The sequence below is a fragment of the Pocillopora verrucosa genome, chromosome 7 (genome assembly GCF_036669915.1).
Source record: "Pocillopora verrucosa isolate sample1 chromosome 7, ASM3666991v2, whole genome shotgun sequence".
NCBI classification, from domain to species: domain Eukaryota; kingdom Metazoa; phylum Cnidaria; class Anthozoa; order Scleractinia; family Pocilloporidae; genus Pocillopora; species Pocillopora verrucosa.
In genome coordinates this window covers 10,767,846-10,791,988 of record NC_089318.1, presented here as the reverse complement: position 1 = coordinate 10,791,988, position 24,143 = coordinate 10,767,846, and the positions used below count along the sequence as shown (strand labels likewise).

Sequence of the window (24,143 nt, the reverse complement as noted above, 5' to 3'; positions counted from 1 at the left end):
AAAGCCGGCCCATTAGACCCGCAAAACTCAAATGTGCTTAAGAGAGCCTCAAAAATTTTTCAGTGATTTTCACGGCGAAATCTCGCTACAGTAAAGAAATATATCCATTTCTGAACTTAGGATCTTGCTGAGTACTAAAGGTAGTTTAGTCTGGCGAATTTTTACGAAATTCAATCCGGTATATTTGGAATAAATGGCCTCCGAAATGGGCATCTCAGCTCTCGTGGACTAGATGGTATTGGAGGAAGTCTATTGAAACATCACGGCATTGTAGGGTCCCTACGAGCACACGAGCTGGGTAAGCAGCGTGGAATTCTCTCGTTTGCTCCTAATATTTTGGCTCTTTCTTCAAGCCATTACAGCTTGGCTCGGGGTCTTCTTAAGATAATTCATCCAAGGTCTTGGATCTCTACTCACAAGAAGTCGTGGCCAGTTTACGCGCGCGTTGGGAGAGTTTCGCGATCGACCACCGTACTCTTTAGTTTGGCAGCTCCATGCCTCTGCTAAACAGAAAACCGTTTTCACCAACAAAACTACCTTCAGATCTGAAACCTGACGAGGAAGTCTTTGTTTGTCGCTATACAAATGAAATTTTTCGGGATTATAGGTAAATTGTGATCCTTCTTGTAGTATTTCTATATCCGGTGTACTCGCATTTATTTTGACGTTCACGGTTTCATGTACTGTTGAAAGACACCGCCATTTTTCCGTTTCAGGTCATTTTTCGAGCGGACAATTTTGTGCAGCAGCCTACTTTGGAGCTGTAAATATACTGGCAAGAGTGGATTAACCTACCAAGAGGCGCTTGAGTCGGAAAGGTCGATTAGAAAACAAGCCCATAGCCTCCCAGAGCCCATCCAGCGAGCGGCGCTGACTCTGGTCCACCACACTCAACGTGGTCGTTTAGCTAATTTATGCGATGAAGTGTTTTCCTATCTGAAAGATCGCTACCAGGAAGGCGAAGAAGTTGATATACACTACCTCTCGAGCAAGTAAGTATGTTTATTTCTTTTTGAAGGGTGCTTTTTAGAAAATGGGATCACATTTAGGGGGTGTGGGGCAGAATTTTGCATGGCATTGCTTATGGTGATCGCACCAAACCGTCGTAAGGTACGAAGCGTCACATGCCATCCAGCGGGCGTCTTCGTCATAGACAATACTGATCTAACTATAATATCACCTTTCTTTCAACAGTTCTCTTCTTTTTCCTCATCAGATAATTCTGGGTCTCTTAAACTGTGCAGGGGTGGGGTTTGGGGGGGTTAATTTTTTCCAGTTCTTGTCTCAAGGAAATTTAGAGAAATTTTTACTTAACTTAAGGAAGGCAGCCATTTTGTTTTAGTAGTCAGGCCCTGAAGTACCTTGGTTTTTGTTTATGCTGAATTTTAGTTTATTGAGTTTTTCGACATTTGGAGATGTGATTAACTTTTTTGAGTGACAGCTGTCATAAAGTATCTTTTATTTTGTAACTTTTACACTTTTTCAACTTTTAATAGAATTTTGCAACATTGTCAACTCAAATATTTAGATGTTATTTGGCAATTAGTTGAGCTTAGTTATTATGCATGAAGGAGTAAATTTTTTCAATAATATAATTGGGGCTGCCATAGGTGTTCTGATATTTCTTGTAGTATAGATTAATAATAAAAAGTTAAATATTTATTTTATTAATAAATTATTATTATCCATAACTTAAATGGGTTAACATAATTATTTTTATAAATTTAGCTACTAGTAATGTGTTTAATGATAATATTATATTTTAATGATACTTTCAACACTTGAGAAATTTATGTATGTTCTTTAAGTGAGGATTACCAATGAGACTTAAGATGTTAGGAAAAGATTCAAATTTATCATGGCATTTTGATTTTTTTAACCTAGAGGATTGTTCACTGAATATTTCCTTGTCTCTCTAGATACTGAAATCCTTTTCATTTTTTTTGAAATGCAGGTAAAAGAAACAGATTAAAGAAAAGCAATAAAATTATGACCTAATCAAATCTTTTATGTTTTGAAATGACCATTCTCTAATTGTGTTTTTGGCCTTTTGAATTATTTTTTTGTGTCATGAAAACTGAAGAAAATTTTGTGTGTCTCTATTGTTGATTTGTTCGATTTGGGTATTTTTTGTTTGTTTAAGCTGTCCTCTGTTTTTCAATGAGACCTTGTCCTTATGGCTTTCTGGTTATATTTTTCAATCACACTGCTCTGTTTTTTGGAACACTGTTTGAAATTGTTTTCTTTGTGGAAGTTGCTTAAATTGATGTTTGTTGACTTCAAATTAAGCATAATACAAGCAGAAGTCAATGATTACTTGATCTATTTATAAGATTTGGTCTTTCAGTTTTCTGTTGCTCATTTTTATTCACTTAAAGCTGGTTAACTCCCAAGATTCATTAGAAATCCTCCTTACTGTCTGCCATACAGTTCTTGTGATGTTAGTTTTGAGAATTTGGTGTTGAATCAACTAATAATTCTCTACCTGATATTTTTTCTTAATTCTCATGACTTTTCTGCTTGATATGGTATTGATATCATAAGGAGAAATTCTTAGTCACTTATGGGAGTTAAAGGGTTAACGAAATATGTTTTGCTGCTGTGAATGGAAAATTTCTGCAAACAGGTTGCCATAAAAAAATGGCAATATCTAATTATGTTGATTATCTTTAATTTTCAGTTGTTTTGAGATTTTTAATTACAGTATTTCCTGAGATAAATGCCTGGGCCCTTTTTTAAAATTTAGGCAGGAGGGAGGGGCACTTATCAGAAGGAGGATCCTTAGAGATTAAAAACCTCATGGACTTGATCAGCCTGGTATCAAAAGTATTTTGTGGCTGATCAGCAATTTCATGAACAGTGCTCTACTTTACTTTGGTTACTGCCCTTAAATGTACACATATTAGTGTATAAGTATGTAACAGTCTGAGAGTTGAGTTCTTAATGATCTCACCCTCTTGAGATCTAATCACACTTCCCTGTCTTGAGTACCAATTATGTGCACTTCCTTGTATGTTATTGCTGAGATTTTAGTGCTGGCTGGAAACACTATCTTCTAGATGTCAAGTCTGTTTGTCCTGTCTGTTAATTAACTTGACTGTTTGTGGGTGCTTTTAGGAGAGGTTACTGTAAGAACCCACAGATAAGCTGCACCTTTTTTCCAAAAATCATTGCTAGAAATTGGGGGTGTGGCTTATCTGCGGGAACATTTCCATTTTTGCATCCGATCTAATGCCTGGTTACCAAGCTTTGAATGTTCCACTCACATTCTTGTTGTAATGCAAAAATCTATGGAAAAACTGTGTTGAATGAAGAAATTCATGTCAATATATACCAGAAAAAGATTGGTCGTATGTCAAAGTTGGTAGAAACAATATTCATTAGTGCTAAAAGTGCTAAAATTGTGGGTGAGACTGAAGTATTTTCCATTGCAATGTTAATAGTGAGTTTATGTTCGATGAACAGTGGATGAAGAAGACTTCTCAAGACTCAACTTTGGATTTCTTTTGATTTCTTTCAAAAAACTTTTTTTCCAAAATTTGAGCTGTAAATTCAGTGTGTGGCTTATCTGCGGGTTTTTACAGTATATGTTGATCACTGTCTTCTAAAGGTGTAGGGGTTAATCTCTGCTTACTTGCTGAAATAGGAACTCAAATTGATTGGTTAACCCTCTGAGCCCTAAGAGTGACTACCATCTAATTCCTCTTTACAATATGACCACTCAATCAAAAAAATAAAGGTCATGAGAATAAAGGAAATAATCACCAATTAAGGAAACTCTTGATTGTTAGAAAAATTCTCCTTGTCAGCACCATGGTAAATGTACAGAGAACAGTATGGAGAATATGAATACTGATGTTAGGGTGTAAAGGGTTAAGATGGACATCTTTGTTTTGTATTTTCTTTATTAGGAAGAGAGGCATTATAACCAGGGTTATTTCCCCTTATGAGCAAACAAGCCAGGCAACTAAATATCAAAGCTCTCCAAGTCATGGATCAAAGCCAGGGAAACTTCTCTCTCCAAAATCAAGAAAGCAAAGCCAATCTGGAGGAGCTTCACAGTCTCCTACATCTAAGTATCGTAACAGCAGTTCTGATCGAACACCTTCTAAAGAAAGGAAAAGTAGTTCTAGTAGCTCAGACAGCCAGCCTTTATCTACCCAATCTAAAAAGTACAATTCAGAGGGCAAGTCTACCAAATCTCCAACTGTGAAATCACCAAGGAGGAGCATTGATGAGGAATCTCCATCAAAACATAAATCACAGAAACTTAGTGAAGAAAGTTCAGGTCAAAAGACTCCTAGCAAATCTAGAAAGCTTTCATCTGAGGGAAAAAGCATGTCATCTGGCAAAGCTATAAGTGATAAGGCTACAAAAAAGGCATCTACACCCTCCTCAAAGAAAGGCAGGGAGGAGAAGCTCACTTCTCCAAGGAGCAAGCAATCTTTTGAGGGAACTGCAACAGAGTCACCAAAACCCAAAACACCAAATACTGGTAAAACAAAAAGTTTTGAGGGTGAAATTGTCATTATTGATGATGACAACAATAAAGGAGATAAAAAGACTTCTCAAGGAACTTCCCCAAAGTTATCATCTCCCAAAGAGAAGCCAGTGTATAACTGGCCTTCTGCAGCTCTTTACAACTATGAAATCAGAATTCAGTCAGATAAAAGGGACAAGGGATCAAAGAAAAAGGATGGTCATGTTGAGATTATCATTGTTCAATCATCCATGGTCAGGTAATGAACTGATAATGGTTAATTTCATTTGTGTGACATTCAGTAATGTTTGAATTCATATGTTTCCTTTAACAAGTGCCCCAGGTGTTTACCAAAAATTTGTTTGGTTTTTTTTCCATGTAAGGAGAGGTGAGGGTATAGGGAAGTTGTAGCTTGCAGGTTTTATGTTTGGTTATATCATTTACAAAGCATTTACAATTCACTCTTAAGCCTTGTTTATGAATGTAAAATGGGATGTGTCAGGAAAATACATTCTATCTTCAACCCTTAGACATCAGAGGTCTGAGAAGAGTTTTCTCAAATCTTGCCCAAACAAACTTCAAACATTTCAAGAGTGGATTCAGAAGACCAAGGGTAGAAGTATGCTTCCACCTTATGGGTTATCGAGAACTATTTTCTGTGGATCCCAGTTTGTTTCATTGTCTACTTTGAATAACTGACTGCTTACTCAATGCTGTTTCTTGGTCAGTCAATAATTGAATTGAATCATGTGACAAAAAAAATTAAGCTCATACCACAGTCAACTTGGCATGAAATCAAAGCAATCTAAACTGCAAATACACACTAGGATTTGTTTCCTGGTCAAGCCTGTGCTCTTGGGTTCAGAGTCCTCTATTCTCAGTGGAAAGTGCCAAAACTACATTTGCCCACAAATGAAGCATCACATATTGTCCTATTAGTGCAGTTATTTATTGAAAATGTACACATGCATATACACCTCAGTGGCACCTGATTAGTACATGCTTTTCTATCACATTTTTGTACAAGATGAAAACATCACCAATTCTTTGTTAGTGATCTTGACTTCTGAGGTTTTCCAAACATCAGTCACCATCAGTGACCACATTCCTTTTCAGCACCAATTTAAGTAAGACATTCAGACTCTTAAAAAGGACTCACATGACTTCACATTAAAGCATCTCGTTTTTTTTTAACAAAAATGTTTATCACTGCTCAGTGTGAAATTTTTTCCTATGTTTCCATTTATTATTTTATCATCTGATTTTTTTTCTCAGTCGTAGAAAGGGTGTGTTCACAAGAGACAAAGTGAAAATGTTCCTTAAGATTAGCTGTGAGAGGAGTACTCCCCATTCTGAAGATGGCATCTATATTGTTCAGGTGAGATATCTTACGTGATGGTGCATAAAAATTGCACAAAACAATTTTGGCTATTTCCTCTTATTTGTCACATTTTACACTTTACCTGCATGTCTTCCACTTGTGTTTTTAGAGAACATTTCGGCAGAAGTTTGATTTGGGTGAACCAGACATTCCGCTGAAGCTTGCCTCTCCTCCAAAGGACAAGAAACAAAAGAAAAGAAATATCTCTCGCACTGTGCAAGATGGGGAGGGTGAGCCAGCTAAAAAAAAAAGGAAAAGAAAGAAGGATGAAGAAAGAAAGAATGAAGGAGGAGTTTCTTCCAAAAAGAAAGGAAAGGTAAGATAATCATTTAGGAAATTGAGTGAAATTGAAAGAAACTGAAAGAACTTATCTTCATGACACATGATAGTTTTCCTATGTTTATTTTAAATTTGGGCCATGGTGGGAAGTTATTTTTATTACAAGCTTCCATGAAAATGGAGTCAACAATCTCAATATCATGTGTTGTTGCAGTTTGCAGCATTCAAATTTTAAATTAGTTTTTCAAAACTGTAACCTATCATTCTCAGAACTAATTTTGAAATATTTGACCCACCATTTGCATACTTAACTTTACTGATCTATCGGCACACCTGTCTGAATCAACAAAAAATCTTGCCTAACTTGCGTTACACTTGTCCCTGCAAATGGTATTGGCTCATGTACACAAATTCATGTACCAAACTTTCCATCAATTCATTAAAATAATAAGCCATAAGGCTGACTAAATTTAGCAAGAGGTTAGTCAAATCACTTTGTGAAATTTCAAACTTAGAAATTAATTGGTTTTGACAATGAGATCAAACCAGCTCTTTTCATGGGCTTGAAGTTTTTTAATTATATTGCAAAATCACTTTTGTTGGTATATAAATGGATGTTTTCAGATTGATTCAACTTGTCCTTCATGCTATATTCAAAACACTATTCAAACACTAACCTTAATAAATTTGTCAGCACACAGATACATGAATCAATAAGAAATTGCACCTAACTGTAGCTCAAACTAGGTCACTATTAGTTAGTTTGTATTGATGACATCGTCATTAAGATGTTGTCATGATGAACACAATTGGCAGGTGGCGAAACAACAAAAATCAAATTTCATCTCAGAATCACTAAAAAATCAGGTGTTGTTCTCAAAATTGCTGCAAAGCACGAAAGGCACTAAAATTGAATTTAAAAAATTATCATCGGAATGGGGGTGTGTTTGGGGGATAAGTTCTCAGATTATAATCTCTTGTAAACAGCCGTTTCCATCAAGGAAGCTTTCATTGAATGAAACTTCCACCTTTCATAGTTTTGGCCCCTATGCCTATAATATATAGATTTAGCCAAGCCTAAAAGTGGAGCTCGCATTTTTTTCCCCCATATGTCTCAAGGGTACTGCTCGTGGTACAGTTGACCACACATGTTGAAAGTAGCACCTTGTACGGACGTACAGTCATACATCCAAATTTTTTCAGCTTGATGGGTTACTACTATTTTGTATAATTATGGGGCTACACTCTGCGAGCTCCGCTACCAGTACCAATGGGTGTGGCGCTATCTTAATATTACTGCATAGTGGGACATGGCAAAGGTGGTGCATCTGTTGGAACTTGCAATGTCCAGGACACCAAAATATCTATTAATTTACCATGTTAGTAATCCACTATTTTAGAACTATTTCAGGAATTTTGTAAGTGGAAATGAATTTTGATATCTCAATAAATTTCAGAAGGAGAAGGATAACAAAGACAAGGGGGACAAGATGAAGCTGCCACCTGAGGAGTGGCGCAAAATCATGGAACAAGAAAAAGAAAAGAGAAAAAAACAGTTGGAAGAAGAAAAAGAAAAAAAGAGACTGGAAAGAGAAAGGGAAAAAGCTGAGAACAAAGCCAAGAGAGAGGAGGAAAGGGCGGTGAAGAAGATTGAAAGAGACAAAGTGAGGGCAACAATGTTTCATGTACATTTTAACTAGATTGCCTCTTTACTTGTGTAATTATGTCCTGTTACCTGCAGGTTTGTGTGATTTTTGGTGCTATACTGTACATGTATTCAAGAGATACACAAGTTATTTGTTATTGGATAGAGATGTAGATATCTGCCTTTCAAGTCTGATAAATTGATTTAGATGACCTTAGTTGGCAACACAAAGAATTGTTTGTTAGCTTTAGTTAAATGGTAGTATATCACAGGTAAATAAGAGTTGATAATCAGATCTTTTGGGGTACACAAGAATATTTTCCTTTTATCTGTTATGTATTTTTTTTGTTGTGATTTACAGGAGCGTGAAAGACAAAAGGAAGAAAAGAGATTGGAGGCTATACGACTGAAGGAATGGAACAGGCCAAGAGAAGATCTAGAGTTGGATGATTTGAAGGTTTTTGTTTCCTATTTTCTTGGAATTGTAGATTAAATTTTATTCTCATATATATATATATATATATTTACATTTATATCAGTATTACGTGCTCAATACATTGAAGTTGACATGAATTGAGTTAGGGGAAAAAAGGAGACTATGCCTCATCCCAACATGTGTTTTTGTGATTAAATCACTCTCCAGGAGATTTTAATGGCAAGAACATTTGTAACCATTGTTGAAATACTATAAAATTTGCATCATAAATGTGGTGGTAAATTTAGATGCTTTGTTCAGCTGTTACAAGGCAACGCTTTGTTTCTGTGATGGTGTGCATATTATAATCTGTTCATTGATCTTTTTATTTATTCTTATCCTTTGAAATTGTATTCATTTGATATTCTTAGTAGAGAACACTTCATCCCGACAAGTCCTTTTTTGTGATTAAATACACTCCAGGGGATTTTAATGGCAAGAACATTTGTAACCATTGTTGAGATACTATAAAATTTGCATTATAAATGTGGCGGTAAATTTAGATGCTTTGTTCAGCTGTTACAAAGCAATGCTTTGTTTCTGTGATGGCATGCATATTATAATCTGTTCATTGATCTTTTTCTTTATTCTTATCCTTTAAAATTGTATTAATTTGATATTCTTAGTAGAAATTTTCTCTTGGTCACTCATGGTAGTTAACCTTTTGACCCCTAAGAGTGACCAGCATCTAATTTCTCCTAACAATATCACCCCTGAATCACACATTTATGTTACAAGAAGAAAGGAAATGATCATCAACAAAAGAAGCTGTCAGCTGTCATGCTAAATAAGAATATGCATGCTGATGTTAGGGTGTCAAGGGTTTAGGCTTGCATTGGTTGTCATGCATTCACCTTGTCAGTGTCATATAATGCTCAAAAGCTTTCTGTCTCTTATAGTGCAGTCTTTCTCGTTCCCATGTAATTTGATTAAAAAGAATTAAAAACAGAAGTGATCTGTTGGATTTTGTTCTATTGAATGGATGGTAAGGTAGATAATTGGCTTTGAAATATAAATTTTAAGTTTCTTACTCTTGCAGATGTTGAAACATTTTCCATGAAAGACAAAAAAAACTTTTGATATTTTTATCTGACTTTTGTGATTTCCTTAGTAACAAGGACATCAGGAACTGTCCTTGAATAAACAAAAAAAAAACTATCTATGAGTTGATTATTCAACAGATTTAATTTATCATATTTGATCTACAGGATCTGCCTAAAACTATTCCAGTCTCCATCAAACTTTCATCCAACTTGTTTGGAGATATGATGATGGTCTTGGAATTTCTCACTGTCTTTGGAAACCTGTTTGACATCAGAGATGAATTTCCTAATGGTCTTACATTTGGTGAGAAGACATATTTTATAGTGTTGTCAAGTACTTCCTAGATCAGCCTTACTTGCTTGCAATCTATATGGAGGAATAATTTTAAAAAAATTTATCTCGCTTTTAATTAAAGTAATTGGGGAAATTTTCTGCACAGAGAGTGCTAAAGAAATTGATTAGAGGTAATTTTGTACAAGTTACCCCCCAAATATTATTGTTTATGATTAAGATGAAAAACAATGATTGTCCTATCCTATGTTACATCCCTTTACCAACTAAAAGGAACAAGTAGTTAAAAGTGGCAAGTTGATGTTGATAAATTGCCTTAACATTTCCCAAACTTCTTAATGACATTCTTCACTAGCCTTTGAGCCTCTGTGTTTATTTATTCATGCATTTGCTTTCTTCTTACTTGTATGATCAAAGCTATGTTAGAAGAGGCTCTGACTGAACACGATGCAGAGGGTGTTTACTATGATTTGCTGTTGTTCTTGTTGGGAGCAATACTTCGTACTCACTTAGAGGAAGAGGAGGAAGAAGGCTTGGATGGCACTCATGAGCATGAACCTGTTATGGATCTTGAAGATGATGGAAATGAGAAATCTCAGGCAACAGTGTCAGCTTCAGCCACAATGGCAGCTGCTTGGCCAATGCAGCACCAAGGAAAACCTCTCCATGAATTAATAATGGACCCCTTCACAAGTTCTGAGCTGCTGAGATTGCATTTGTTATCATCTGGTGCCAGAATAGGTATGCAAACTGACTTGATGATTTTGAAAGTTAAATTCTTCAATGGAAATTATGTGATTTTGTAGCATTTGCATCATCATAGGTGAAGCTTGTTTGTATAGGTAACAGTGATTGCATGGGGCCAAGTGAAATTAAGGAATAATAATATGCAAGTTTTCAGAAGTTTCTGTAGAAACATGCAATTAGATTTTAATAAAATGAAGTGTAAAAGTTTTCTTTTAATAACCCTTTAACTCCCGTGAGTGACCAAGACAGAATGTGTCCTTATAATGTCAGTACAATCTCAAGCAGACAAGTGATGAGAAGAAAGGAAAGTGTGAATTGAGGAATGTTAAACCAAATTCTCAGAACTAACATCATAAGAAATATATGGCAGACAGTAAGGAGAATTACTGGTGGTGAAAGGGTTCAGGGTCAAGAAGGTCAAAAACACATGCTGTTGTCCAATTTCTTAGGAAGCCATTTCAGTGTTCAGTTAGGGTCAGTGAACTGTAAAACACACGATAAAATGTTATTTTAGTACAGTAACACCAAAGTAATTAAACCAGGTCTGTTAAAAAACCATCTGCCATTAATGAACTTGTAATACTTTTAGGCAAAGTTAAGCCTTTTTCAGTGTTTTCAATTTCAAGTTATATTCCATGGGGAAATTACCAAAGTTAAAGAAAATGCCCTCTGTCTTAGTCAGTCAGCCAGAGGAACAATAAAAAGATTGTGACTGATTATTTACATCCATTGGTAATATCTCTCATTACGTTAAATTTCCACAAGTGTGCACCACTGAATAGGCATTGCCTGAAACAGTTGCATGAGTATTCAGAACTTTGTAATATTTCATTCAATTTAGAAAAGATAGTTTGTTTTTATGATAAAAAATTATTTTACTGACCGTAAAATCTGAAATTTTAAAGCCTTTGGCATATAATGACTCATTTAAGAGGCACAGAGCATTACTTGTTCTGTGCTTATTTGACAAACAAAGTTACACTTCCATATCAGTAGTTCTCATAGCTTGAAAACAGTGATCTCAAAGGGGCAACAGTACAGAACAGTACGATGTAAGTAAAGCTTCTAAATGTATGTGTGATTGCTTAGAACAGCTACGCAATTGTTCTCTTGTTGGAGCTCAAATGTACCAAAACAGTCTGTTACTGATAACAATCTATGATTGGAGTCTTTATTTGCCTACATTGCACATGTATGTTGACATTTAGACTTCCTTCCTTCATCCGTAAGGTTGTGGCGAGTCATCTTATCGCTGGCAGCGTCGCGGTGGATTTACATACAGTGATGACGCTGGAGTAGAATTTCGCCATGCTGAACCTCAGTTATTAAAATCCTTGGTAACAGGGAATATATATGATATGGCTGCTGAAGACAAACTCAAAGTCCTTGTTTCCCTGTGTACTCAGTTGATAACATACGCAACAGCTAGAGACTATATGGAAGAAGGATTTGATCAGTGAGTGGATTAGGGTTCTAAATGATTTAATTTTTTAAAAACAGTTTTTCAGTCCAGTACACAGTTGAATGATGCTATCGTGACCTAACTTTACCTTTACTTGTACTCGTTGTGCTTCAGGTGCCGTAAGGTTCGTCGGGAGTGGCAGGAGGACCAGTGGGCAGATCAGCGGAAGGAGAAAGAGGAAGCTGCTGCAAGGTATCGGCGGAAGCAAGAGGAAAGACAGCGGCAGAAAGAGGAGCTGGAAAAACGGAAGAAAGAGAAGGATCAGGAGAAGATTGATGCTGCAAAAGGAGACTCCAGGTAAAATCAACTTTGAATATGAATTAGAAACCTAAAGATATGATTGTAACCGTGATGGTGAGTGCACTTTACTTCATGATCGGAACTCGTAAGGAAAGTGAGGTTTCATTTTCTCCTTAAAAGCATGATAATGAATTTACTTTTTTCAACCATTTTGAGTATAACTTACCTTGTGTAGAATGCATGTAAATGTATTTACAAAGCTCCACAGAGGAATTCCTAACGCAGATTAAGATAATAATCCTCGGGAGCTCGTAAGTGTAACCTTGATGATATCATTACTGGTCCAAAATAATACGGGAGAAGTTGCTACAAGACTAAGAATGCATTGTAAAAACATTGGCATTGATCGCATTGCAGGTGATGACCTTTAATGAACTGTGTAGTCAATGTGTAAGAAGATGGACAGTACCTTTACCAAATCTTTTGTATGTGAAAAATTTTATGTTTTATTTTTCAGTCCAAAAGTTGAAGATGGAATTAAGAAAGTCTCAAAACAGGAGGAAGGAGGTCAAGAAAAGAAAGGAGGAAAGAAACCTCCCAAAAAGAAGGACGAAAATGAGAACACTTCTCAAGCAAGTGAAATAAAAGAACCAACGACCACAGATAGCACAGTTGACGGAAGTAAAGGTACGGCAGACAAAGAAGGCAACACAAATAAGACTCCTGTTTTAACTAAAGAGGAGGAAGAGGAGTTGGCGCAGCAGAGACGTGAAGAACGCAAGAGGAAGGATCAGGAATTTATGAATCAATTGGCTAAAGCAGTATCTAGAAGTGCAATCCAGCCACTTGGACGAGACAGAGTCTACCGGCGATACTGGGCATTCAAATCATTACGAGGACTGTTTGTGGAGGATGATGACCCAGATCAACATTTGCTTTTGGAGCCAGAGTCTGAGTCCGAATCTGAGGTAAGTGCTGATGGATGTCCTCTGGGGAGATAATGTTAGTGACACGTTAGGCTTTGACCCGGAAGGTAGGCTGTTACTGGGTAGTTTTGCTTGGAGCGCCGTCAAATTCTAAAATTTTTTCTTGGCCTTACTTTCTACAGTTTCTGTAATTGTAGTGTTCCCCGTTAGGTCCACAGTAAGGATGAATATGTCATTTATCATCCAAAGGTCAAATAAATTATATTTTACTCATTTTGGGAGGAAAACAAGTAATTTTTGTTCTTTTTAGAATAACGAGGAAGTAAGTGATGAAGAAGGGGAAGAGGAAAAAGAAGAAGAAGAAGAAAAAGAGAATGGAAACTCGTCATTAGACTCGAACAATTTAGTTAAAACGAAGAAGCAACAGAAAAGTTTAGTTAACGGTGATACAACACTGAAGAATGAGTACTTCGAGCGAAAAGCTATGAACATGTTTAAAGTTTATGATTTAGCTAGAGAAGCATCTGAAGATGAAAACTGGAGCGAACTTTACAGGAAACGATCTGTGGCAAAGTGGTCTTACTTCGCTTCTAGAGAAGACATAGACGGTTTGTTAGAAGCTTTGAATCCACGCGGATTCCGCGAGAGACTTTTGAAAGATGCAGTTCAACAAGAATACAAACAGCTTACACTTTCTGTGGACAAGTGTCCGTTGAAAGCCGATCTTCAGGGTCAGAAAAAGGAGTTCAAGCCCAAAGGAAGGCGAGGAGGTCGAAACCAGCCTACTGTGGATAAGTCGCGTTATAAGACAATGGAGGAGTTCATTGAAGCGAATTTACGTGATCAGATACTTGACCTAGAGGACAGAATATGGCAGGGTGGACTTGGTGTTATTAAGAATACAGACCGTGAGGCGTGGAGAGCTAAAGTGGAGAATGGTATTTATGATGATATGTACAAGACTCAGACCAAACATGCCAGCGATGAGTGTAAGGTGAATGGAGTCAGTGATGTCAAAGAAAATGGCGATGCACAGTTTATGGAGCTTGGTGAAAGTGTCAGAGAGATTAGTGAGCTTAATGAGGACAACAAAGGGGAAACATTGAGCGTGAAGGAAGAAAAGCCAATGGTTTATGATGATGAGGAATTGCCAGTTGTCAATGGAGTTAAGGATGAGATTAAACAAGAACACAGCACAGGTAACTTGATCTTTTTTAGTATTGTTGTGTTTTGATGTTAGACAGGACACTTAACTCCTAAGGTCCCCTCTCCCCTTTGCTGGAGGAGAAATTGGTACCGTCTGACTCTAAAGGTAGCCGGACCCACAGTCTAGCGTTGGGAGTAACTTACAATTGACCATTTCCCATTCAGGTAGAGTAGTAATTGTTTCCGTCGCTCGAGACCGGAATGAACTCCCACTCCTATTTGTTTCACAAGTTTTACATTCCAATGAACTTGATATCCTGTTGTTAAAATTCGGGCTTTTTCGTCTTTCGGTCTTATTTTTCTTTACAGTAATCTAGGTAAGGTATCATGCTTTGGCTCTTACGCGATAAAGGTCCACGTGTAACCTAAATTAAAGAATAAGTGAACATGCGTTCTTTGGAATTTTTTACTTCTCATTCACAGCATTCCTTGCAGGCATTCACTTAGTTGAAAAATGGACCTTGTCTTTGTTGAGGTGTCAAGAGGCAAACGTGGAAGTCTTTTAAGTTTTACCTGTTATAGAATATTTCGCTTTCGCCCCCGTTTCAGTTCCCGAAACTTTCACGACTGTTCTTTTCTTTTAATTATAGAATCCGCGGATGGCGTTAAAGTGGAAGTCAAGCCAGATGAACGTTCATTTACAGCTGTTCCATTTCATCTTCAGCTCAGTAGCCGCGCCTCATCCCCAGCGGCAGACACTCGGTGCAGTACACCCACTCTTAGCTTAGTTGTTGGACCTGTGGCAGTCAACCCCGCTGTCAAAGAACTTGCGCGGGAACTGCTCAAAGTAAGAGGAATTTTGTAAGAGATAAGGCCGGTCTTAGCAATGATATGTCGGTCAAACTAGGCGAATTTTTAATATTGCCGGAATACGAGGATGAATGGCTTTTCCTGACTGCGTAATGTGATTATTCATAAAATATTTCGCCACCTTCATTGCAAATGAGATTCAAGACTTAGTTAAGGGCGACGTAGTTACTCACATTCTCTCGCACTTTGGGCAGTTTATTAGCCCTTACGTAGTGTGCGAATTGACTTCTTGTGATATTTACTATTTATCTGATTGGTCATTGTGTGTACCATGGGATCGCCTAGCGTAGCCCTTGGCAACGCACGCATAGTTAACGATGTTTTGGTCCGCACTCCTCATCAACCCTGAGTAATAGAAGTTAGTGGCCTCTTGCGGTTTAACTTTTACCGACTCGCGTTTCATATTGCTGTGGTCGACTAGTTAGAACAAGTTGTTTTTGACGAGCGTACAATTTCAATTTCGTCCGTTCAGCAACAGAGGAATAGAGATTGAATATGTTTCCTACGTGTCTGTTAGACTCTATTTGGCGCTCTTAATTCGCCCTTTCTGATTAAGCTAATTAATGTCTTAAACTTAACAGGTGGAGCAAGGCATAGAGAAAAAGTATCTGAACCCACCTCTTGGTGAGGACGAGGAGACCAAGCGACAGAGACAGAAAGAGGCGGCTGCCGCGGCTGTCAGCGAGTTCAACGAGATGATGAAGGCTGCAGAGACTAAGGAGAAGCAGAAGAAAGACAAGAAAAAGAAGCAGAATGGTGGAAGTGGAGAAGATGCCAAGAACAACGAGGAGAAGAAAGGTGAGGATGAAGGAGAAGAGGGAAGAGAAGACGACAGGAGCTGTAGTTCGTCGGAGGAAGAGGAGGAGGAACCCGTAAAACAGAAGACATGTCTGGAGAGGTGGGAGGAGTCCCTCCTTGTGTGTACAAATTTGTCGCAGGTGTTTGTGCATTTGAACACGTTGGACCAGTCCATTGCCTGGAGCAAGTCTGTGTTAAACGCTCGGTGTCGACTCTGTAGGAGGAAAGGAGATGCGGAACACATGCTGCTGTGTGATGCCTGTGATAGGGGTCATCATATGTACTGCCTCAAACCACCTATCAAGGAGGTATGCAACAGAAAAGTGTGCACCATCATGCTGATGCTGAACGCTCAGCGCGTCGTTTTGTTTTTATTAACATGTTTGTCTATCGGGTTACATTTTTCTATAATAACTTTGGATGCTTTGCATAGTAGAAGCTTTCTCCTTTCTAATGAATGAGTCAAACTTAAAATTCACTCTCTTACTTGGTGTTTTTCAAGTCTAATTTAAGTTTTTTAGGCATAATGTCTCAACGAATCTCATAGTTTTCCTTTTACAGCTCAACTGTTGTTACAGGGTTACGAAATTGAAAGTGACCAATCCACTTGCGGATGACGAGCGATCTGTTCCAGCTACTTGATTGGCTTTGTACCTATACAACATTTGACACGGTTGACAGTTTTTTATCTTTGTACGTTACTGTCAACAAAGTAGGGTGCCTCACGAAAAATTGGTTTTACGCGCGCTACTTTTGTAGAACTATGGAAAACCATATATCACTGTAAAGCTTACAAAGGTGTTTTGGTAGGCGCGCTCAAGCCTTTAAACACAACACTGACGGTGTTTGCTTTACTGAATTACCAGCTTCCGTGTTACCGCGGACCTCGAAACAAACTGGACAGTATCACTTAGCAGATGATAGGCGACCAAAGGACAGGAGGCTTTTTCGATATTCCTATTACGAGAATGTGTTTTGAGGTTGGACAATAGAAATAATTTCGGTTGTTGTCACGCTCCGGGACGTTACGAGAGAAATAATTTGAATTTCGTTAAAGCCTCTAACACTTCTATGTGTTAATACCTGACGAAGATTCTGGCCGATTTTCATGAAAAGCCAACAAATCCACAAACCCTATTAATTCGTTTAAGTCAAGGTTTAAGCGCGTGTCAATGCGGTCACTCCGGGACATCGATCCCCCGACAAGTCTTGCAACAAGGAACTTAAATTCGCGGGGAAGGTCATTTCGCGAAACAGGGAACACGAATCAAACTAAATCCAAAATTCAAGAAGAACTTAATTTCGATTTCTTTGGCTCGGGCTCTCTTGCGACTTTTCTCGTTTTGGTCGTTGATGAAAACTATTATCTCTTAACGTTTTGCGAAATGTGCAGTGCAAGACGCGATGTAAACAAAATATGCAAATCGAGATCCTGGACGAAACTCTGCGGCAAACTTCAACACTCTTCTGAAGGCTTTTCCGATTATGACAACTTTCATTCTTCCAGCCGTATCTCGCATACTTTTTTAAGACAATTTTTGGCGCAAATTAAACTTACGACTTTCTCCAACTGAAGAGCAGAAAACGAAATTTTGAAAATTTTGGAAAGATTTTGGTGACAGTAACCTTGATCTTGATAAATCGAACCATTTTCGGTCAAGAATGATAAATGACATCCTTTGGCAGCCTGCTAGTGTTCCTTTTAATGTTACCAATGTACAAAATCTTTGTATAGTTCGTTGTTGAAGTAACATCATTCTTTGCCCAGGTTCCTGAAGGACAGTGGTTTTGTGGTGACTGTCGCCCCAAGGAAACAAGGCGCAGCGAGAGAAAGAAGAAACCCACGGCTAATGATAAAGATGAAGAGGAAGAAAATGAACAGTCAAACGAAAAAACAGAAGAAAGCGAGGAAATTAGTGACGAGGATGAAGCCGACAGTAAATCAAACAGTTATCAGGATGAGTCTGAACAAAGTAAGTTTTACAGGGTTATACTTTTTTCGTTCAATTTGACATGGTTATTGTCATTCACATCACGGTGTGTGAATACATCGACCATTTTCTATTTCGTTGTTTCGCGAATCTTTGGAGATTGAAGATTGTACTCTGTTGACCCTCTGTTATACCGGTGGCCTAGCGGATTTGGACCCTCAACAAAACTGAGTGAAAAACATCATCCTTGACGTTCTAGTAGAATTAATTTATGTTCCAGTGCGTACTAAAGTATGGCAGTGTTCACACTTGGTGCCCGGACACCGTGCCCGGGTTCTATTCTACGCCGGGCACCAATGTGAACACACCTTTTTTCCTGGTACCCACGCCAGAATTCGGGCACGGTGCCGGTGCCCGAGTACAAGGTCTCGACCTTGTACACGGGCACTAAACTGGGCACTGAGTCCTTGTGTGAACACATTTTTCGTTGGTGCCCTGGCACTTTACCCACAAACCACTTGTTTTCGTACCCACAATTCCTTGTCCCACTCGAGATTTCAATAGTGAGCGTGTGCTCTGTTTATTGAATGTGAACATATCTTCAGACTGGGTACCGTGTGTCTGAACACAGCACCATTTTGTGCCGGTGCCCGGGTACTAGTGCCCGGGCACCAAGTGTGAACACTGCCTATGTTTTCGATTCAAAACATGCAACTGGCGGCTGGAAATGACTCTCCGCGATAGTCGAACACCGCTAGATTCAATAGGAGACAAACTTTTGACACCAATTTATTTTGTTATTGTTCAATGCTTGAGTGTTGGGACAACATGGTACAGTGCGAGTTGTGCAAGGAATGGTTGTACATGAGCTGCGAGGGATATAAGACTGCCTTGGAGGGCGAGTGGTTCTGCATTGTCTGCAGACCGCCCGGCTCTAGACGTCTTCGTAATTTTTAAGGTGTTATTTCGGATCCCTCAACGGTTAATATCCGTTGAAATTAGAAAATAAGATTGAGTTCGATGTAATAGTCACCAGTTTTTGTTAGGACGTAGACATTAATGTTTATTTGCCTTTGAAAATAAGCTGAGAGTTCCAATATAAACTTATAATAATAAGCTTCAGAATAGAAAAATTTTTACTTGCCATAGGCTTTACGAACGACTTTTAATAGGAGTTGTTACTTCGTTCTTGTTCAGAAACTGTTTAATGTTATTTAATTGGAAAATCAGACTGAGTTATTTTTGTGACTGGATGCAACAGTCTCCACTAGTGTTATGACGTTTCGTATTAATGTTGATTCGCATCAGAAGAAGCAAAGATTTACTGGAACAATTTCAAAAGTTCGAATGCAGTAGTTTGTTCGCATTTAATTCTTGCGTATACTGTACGACTCGCTATAATAAATGTGGCAGAATTGGAACGAAATGGTTGTTTTTCTTTACCTTTACTGAGGAATGTTCTGTTGTGATAGAAGAGAACATCGGCAAAAAGCTTCCAAATAGAATTAGTGACCAAGTATGATACAAACGATGCTTAAAAGGAACGTTTGGTAGGGGGGTCCAAATCTGCGAATAGGGGTCCATATCCGCTAGTGGATTTGGACCGGGGGTTTAAATCCGCGGGGGGTCCAAATCCGCTGTGACACCGGCAATCTTTGGGTCAATCTTTGGATTTCGTGGAAGTCTTTTTCGGTTACTCTTGGCTAAGTTAAGCTAAGGAGTCGTGCGAAGGTGCTTTCGCCCTATGCTCTCGCACCGCTCACGCTTCTCTCGCTTGATTGGGGGAAATTAAAAGGGCCTCTGCGAAGGCCACCTACCATTAGTATTAAAATCACACCATAAAAATTTAGCGTTATCTCTAGACCGTGTGTCATTTTTTGTCTTTCAATCTTCTCCATCCATGATCCCTCTTAGTTTCTTTTTGCCTCTTTTTCTCAAACATCCAACTAGGCAGTAATATGTTGCAGCCTCCTTAAAAATGAAGTTAGTTTTCACGATTCAAAGGAACTGTCCAGAACATAATAACAATAACGTACATCCACTAACTGTCTTTGTTTTCAATGGTAGGTGACACCAGTGAGACTTCTGAACATGGCGATCAATGTGCAGTTTGTACTGAGGGGGGAGAGCTACTTTGCTGTGACACATGTCCACTTGCCTATCATATTAGTTGTGTTTATCCGCCCTTACGACGAATTCCGCGCGGAAACTGGGCTTGTCAAGTGTGTACGGGGGCGGACGATGAACGACCACGGAGCTGCCGCGTAAAGAAAGCCACTATTGAAGGTAAAACTCGGAGAATAGTTTTTTGTTTCAGGCAAAGTTATGTCCTCCTATTCAGATGAGTCGGTTTTCCGAGAGTCAGTGCGGTTTCCTTTTATCCCGTCCATTGCATATGGTATCAGATAACTAACCCCGGTAACTCTTTCACTCCCAAGATCTCATTAGTAATTCTCTTTACTATCTGTCATGCAATTCTTATGATGTTGGTTCGGAGAATTTGATATTGGATCAATTACAAATGCCCTATTTGATCTTTTTTTTTTATTCTTATCACTTGCCTGGTTGATACTGTATTGATATTTTAAGAAGAAATTCTGTCTTGGTCACTCATGGGAATTTATCGGTTAAGCATGAAACTGAGGTGGTGCTTATTTTCTCACCCCCAAAGCATTTCTTATCTTATCAGAGTTGTCGGTAGAGGAGTCAAGGCTACCGACTGATCAAACATTGTTGAAGGAGAAGGGAAAAATATAAAAATAAAAGAAAATAGGATAAATAGTTATCATTATGATGAGATAATGAAGTAAACGCGAAAGTCCAACATCCATTTTTCACACGAAAGTATCTCGTGGACTTTGGCGAGGAATAAAGAAGACATGGAACGAAGACGTTGATGTGAATTGTGTAGATTGATGCTTCGAGTTTTACGGTATAGCACCTTCTTAAGTGCCATTAAATGCTTATCTCTTTACTCTGCAACTTCCAGCTGCCCAAAGAAGTCTTCAGCAGAGCATCAAGGTCGGGAAAAGGAAAGCTACCCGCAGCAATTCCCGTCAGAGCAGCAGGCAAGCAAAGAACACCAACAGTCAGAGTCGGAAAAGACAACCATCGTCTTCTCCATCACCTCCACCGCATTTAAGAGTTGGCACCAAAACTGACAAGTCCACTAAGCGGCGGCGACTCTCTTCTTCGTCACCTTCAGCATCATCTCGTTCTCCGTCGCCTGCGTCGAAATCCAGTCAGAGACGCACTGTTAAGATAGCGTCGCGTGGCCGTGGTCGAAGTTCTCTCGATTCTTCTCGGTCCTCGTCTCCAATGCCTCGATCTGAGCCGAGTAAAAAGGCTTCTGGGAGGAAAGATCCTAGGCTAGGAACAAAGTTTGTTTTGTGCCAAAAGTTGCTAAACGAGATGATTAAACACGAGGACGCCTGGCCCTTCATTGAACCTGTGGATGTCGATGAGGTAAACCATTAACTGTGGCCAAAAAATTGATCTAAGATCTAATTTAGGATAAGCTTCGATCCCTAGGAAGTAGACCATTCTCCTTCACAAATCTTGTAACTAACAAATAACTTTGCGCTTTTAAGACAAGTTGAGCTACGTATCAACATTTTTTACTAAGGGGATAAGTTTTAAAAAAAAACCTGTGCTGCTGCGTGGGTGGGAGAGTATAACAGGGTAATTTTACTGTCGATACTTTCGTTATTTCTTCCTTAAAAACTCAACGCAAATAACTAGCTCGGAACTTAGCTCTACACTCCGAAGGAAAGTGTTGGTCACCAGCTTATGAAGGTGACGGTCACCAGGCTGTCAATCTTTGACCATCGTCATTATTTTTCACTTATTTAGCGAATTATGTTAAGTTACGTGAAACAGATCCCGCATGTTGGCTCTTTCCAAAACGACTTTCTACCTAAAATTTCACAATATTGCGGTGAGGGTCGGGCAAACAAAAACAAGAATGGTAATACAAAAATTACAGAGAACCCATCGACGAAATAAGAATTACACTATTACACTTAAAAAGATATTTAAATAGAAAATAGCCTTTGAAGATAGTTACATAACAACAGAATAAACAGATAATTCGAAGAAGAAAGGGCGTACCCAAGTTACCGCCCCCAAGAGTACTACCTGCTGTTCATATAAGTTAACTGATTAGAGATTTAGTGAGGAGGGTGAAAAGTACAAGTTGTTTACACCTTTAGTCTCTATCAAGAAAGAGGTTTTGAAAGTGCCAAATTACAAACTTAGAGTCACTTACTATACTTTTAAAGAAAGACCGCCAAAGAAATAGGACTGAATTATCAACTAGTTTTTACTATTTTTTGCTGAAAAGTTTGTGCTTATGTGCTATGTGCATTCATTTTCCAACACTGAAATAAGTCTAAAAAAAAACACATAAACAGAAACTTCTTGCTTGATGCCAATTTTGCCTTTTAACATAAGTATTGTTAACTGAGTTGATAACGGAAATTGGCCACCGTATAGAGTTTTAAAACTGACGTTTCGAGTGTCAGCCATTCGTCATCGCTCTGACGAAGGGTTAACGCTCGAAACGTCAGCTTTGAAACTCTTTGCGGTGGCCAATTAACGATATCAACTCAGTTGACAATACTAAATTACTCCAACATTTTTTATTGTCTTCTTTGGGAACGAGGCCTGGTCAATGTAAATTCTCAGAAATTGTATTGAAACCCTGGTTGAAACCCTAGATAATAGTTTCCGGAGAGAGCAGTAATAAAAAGAACAAGCTGCAATAAGCCTGGAGGGAACAGGGTTCGGTAACAAGTCGCAAACTCGGGAAAATTTAGCCAAATTCTTCAAGATTTACAAATGGGTACGAAAATTATTTTGGTAGACTATGCATTATAATTATATTAGGATAACTTCCGTCACTTCCTTTTATTTTTAATTTTTGTCCTAGAACCCTGATTATTTGGAGATCATAGAAAGGCCTATGGACTTAGGAACCATTAAGCAAAATTTAGCTGCCAAGGCATACGATTATGTGGAGGATTTCGCCGCCGACGTTCGCCAAGTGTTCATCAACTGTTCGGAATATTGTCGGCCACGAGGCAAAGAAGCCCGAGCTGGGATTCGGTTGTCGGCCTTTTTTGAGACGCAGTATTCCGACATGGGTCTAGATGCGACAGAGACTCGTACGACTCGAAGTAGACGAATATGAATCCGCAAAGAAGTGTGAAGATTTAACCAAGAACCTGAGAGAAAAACAAAACTGAAGAACGGTAGTCTTTCTCCTCTCCGTTTTCTATTTTATGGGGAATAAACTTAAATGAGAGGATAATGTCTTCTCTCTCGCGTAGTTAGTACTTCCTGGAACATTGCTTAAGACACGGAGACAAAGCAAACTTTAACTACTTGACAAAAAAAAATCTCGCCCACGATATTATGCTAGATCATTCGCTTTAAGTAGTCAAATCAGTGTATTTTGTACTTTGTTCAAGGCTCACTCGTCAGTCAAGCAATATCTCGCCGAATATCGCAAAAAAAATAACAGCGTTTATTACCGTGGAAAGCGAATCTGCTTTGCCTTGAATTAGTTTGAAGTAAAACTAAAAAAAAAAAAGAATAAGCATCAAATGTAATTATTTATTGCTTGTGGGGCGGCTGAAGTCGCTTCGATTCGCACTAAGTTGTAAGTGTTACACTTGAAAATAGAATTCAGGTATAGCGATATTACGAAAGACATTAAGTGCAATGAAGATTGTGGAGTACTTGTCCATTACAACTTTACTCCTCCAAAATTATTAAAGCGTAGGACCAGCATGTATATAGTCTCGACGAAATAAAGTGAGTAACTTTTTATCATAAATGTGAGAAGTTTGAAATAAGTTCAGTGAAGCAGAAAGATTTTTCACTTTTATGTAGCAGTCATTGCCGAATTTACAATGCTTTTTTCCGACGCGTAGATGGGGACTAGTACACCCCTTCCCCTTTCGTCCATCGACATTTTGGTGGGGACCCCCGAAAGGTGTAAGGATACAGAAAGGAAAATGAACCCCATTGTAGAGATATCAGTCTTTGGAAATTTAGAGACCAAGTTAACTGTTCGGGAGACCGGTATTTTTTTCTTTAAACCCAGGAGATCTTAGGAGGAGTACCGCAAAGAGTAAGGAAAGGCCCTCTCCGCCTGCCCTCAATTGCTACGATTCTTTCCCCATATTCCATCGGTAGCCGTGAGGCAATGCAAGAGGCGGCTGGTACCCTTTCCTATGTTTTGAAAAACGCGGAAACTATAAAACTCGTAGAGCTCTGTTAACCCTCTAACTCCTAGCAGTGAGGAGCATCAAATATCTCCTTACAATGTCACCCCTGAGTCACAAAGAGGTCACGAAAGTAAATGAAATGATTGCCTACTGAGGAGGCTCTTGATTGTTAAACAAATTCTCGTTGTCGGGTAC

The 24,143-nt window shown here is 38.5% G+C and overlaps 1 protein-coding gene across 1 annotated transcript; it reads left to right on the top strand.

Moving 5' to 3' along the window:
- The first annotated feature begins 38 nt into the window (after positions 1–38).
- On the top strand, positions 39–23,548 carry LOC131771019 (bromodomain adjacent to zinc finger domain protein 1A). The gene is made up of 19 exons (XM_059086774.2): positions 39–607; positions 717–992; positions 3,912–4,739; positions 5,756–5,858; positions 5,971–6,177; positions 7,598–7,804; positions 8,147–8,242; positions 9,469–9,607; positions 10,013–10,336; positions 11,573–11,798; positions 11,919–12,101; positions 12,562–13,012; positions 13,281–14,169; positions 14,767–14,963; positions 15,568–16,092; positions 17,553–17,757; positions 19,783–20,001; positions 20,705–21,180; positions 22,646–23,548. The coding sequence occupies exons 1-19, from the start codon at positions 495–497 to the stop codon at positions 22,904–22,906; spliced, it is 5,925 nt and encodes a 1,974-aa protein (XP_058942757.2). The 5' UTR covers positions 39–494; the 3' UTR covers positions 22,907–23,548.
- Positions 23,549–24,143: the final 595 nt, after the last annotated feature.

Bases quoted from the DNA above. Each gene is read 5' to 3' on its own strand.
- LOC131771019 (XM_059086774.2), top strand. From the start codon at position 495: ATGCCTCTGCTAAACAGAAAACCGTTTTCACCAACAAAACTACCTTCA. The intron at 7,805-8,146 runs GTGAGGGCAACA...TGTGATTTACAG, and splicing joins AGAAGATTGAAAGAGACAAA to GAGCGTGAAAGACAAAAGGA. The intron at 8,243-9,468 runs GTTTTTGTTTCC...TTTGATCTACAG, and splicing joins TAGAGTTGGATGATTTGAAG to GATCTGCCTAAAACTATTCC.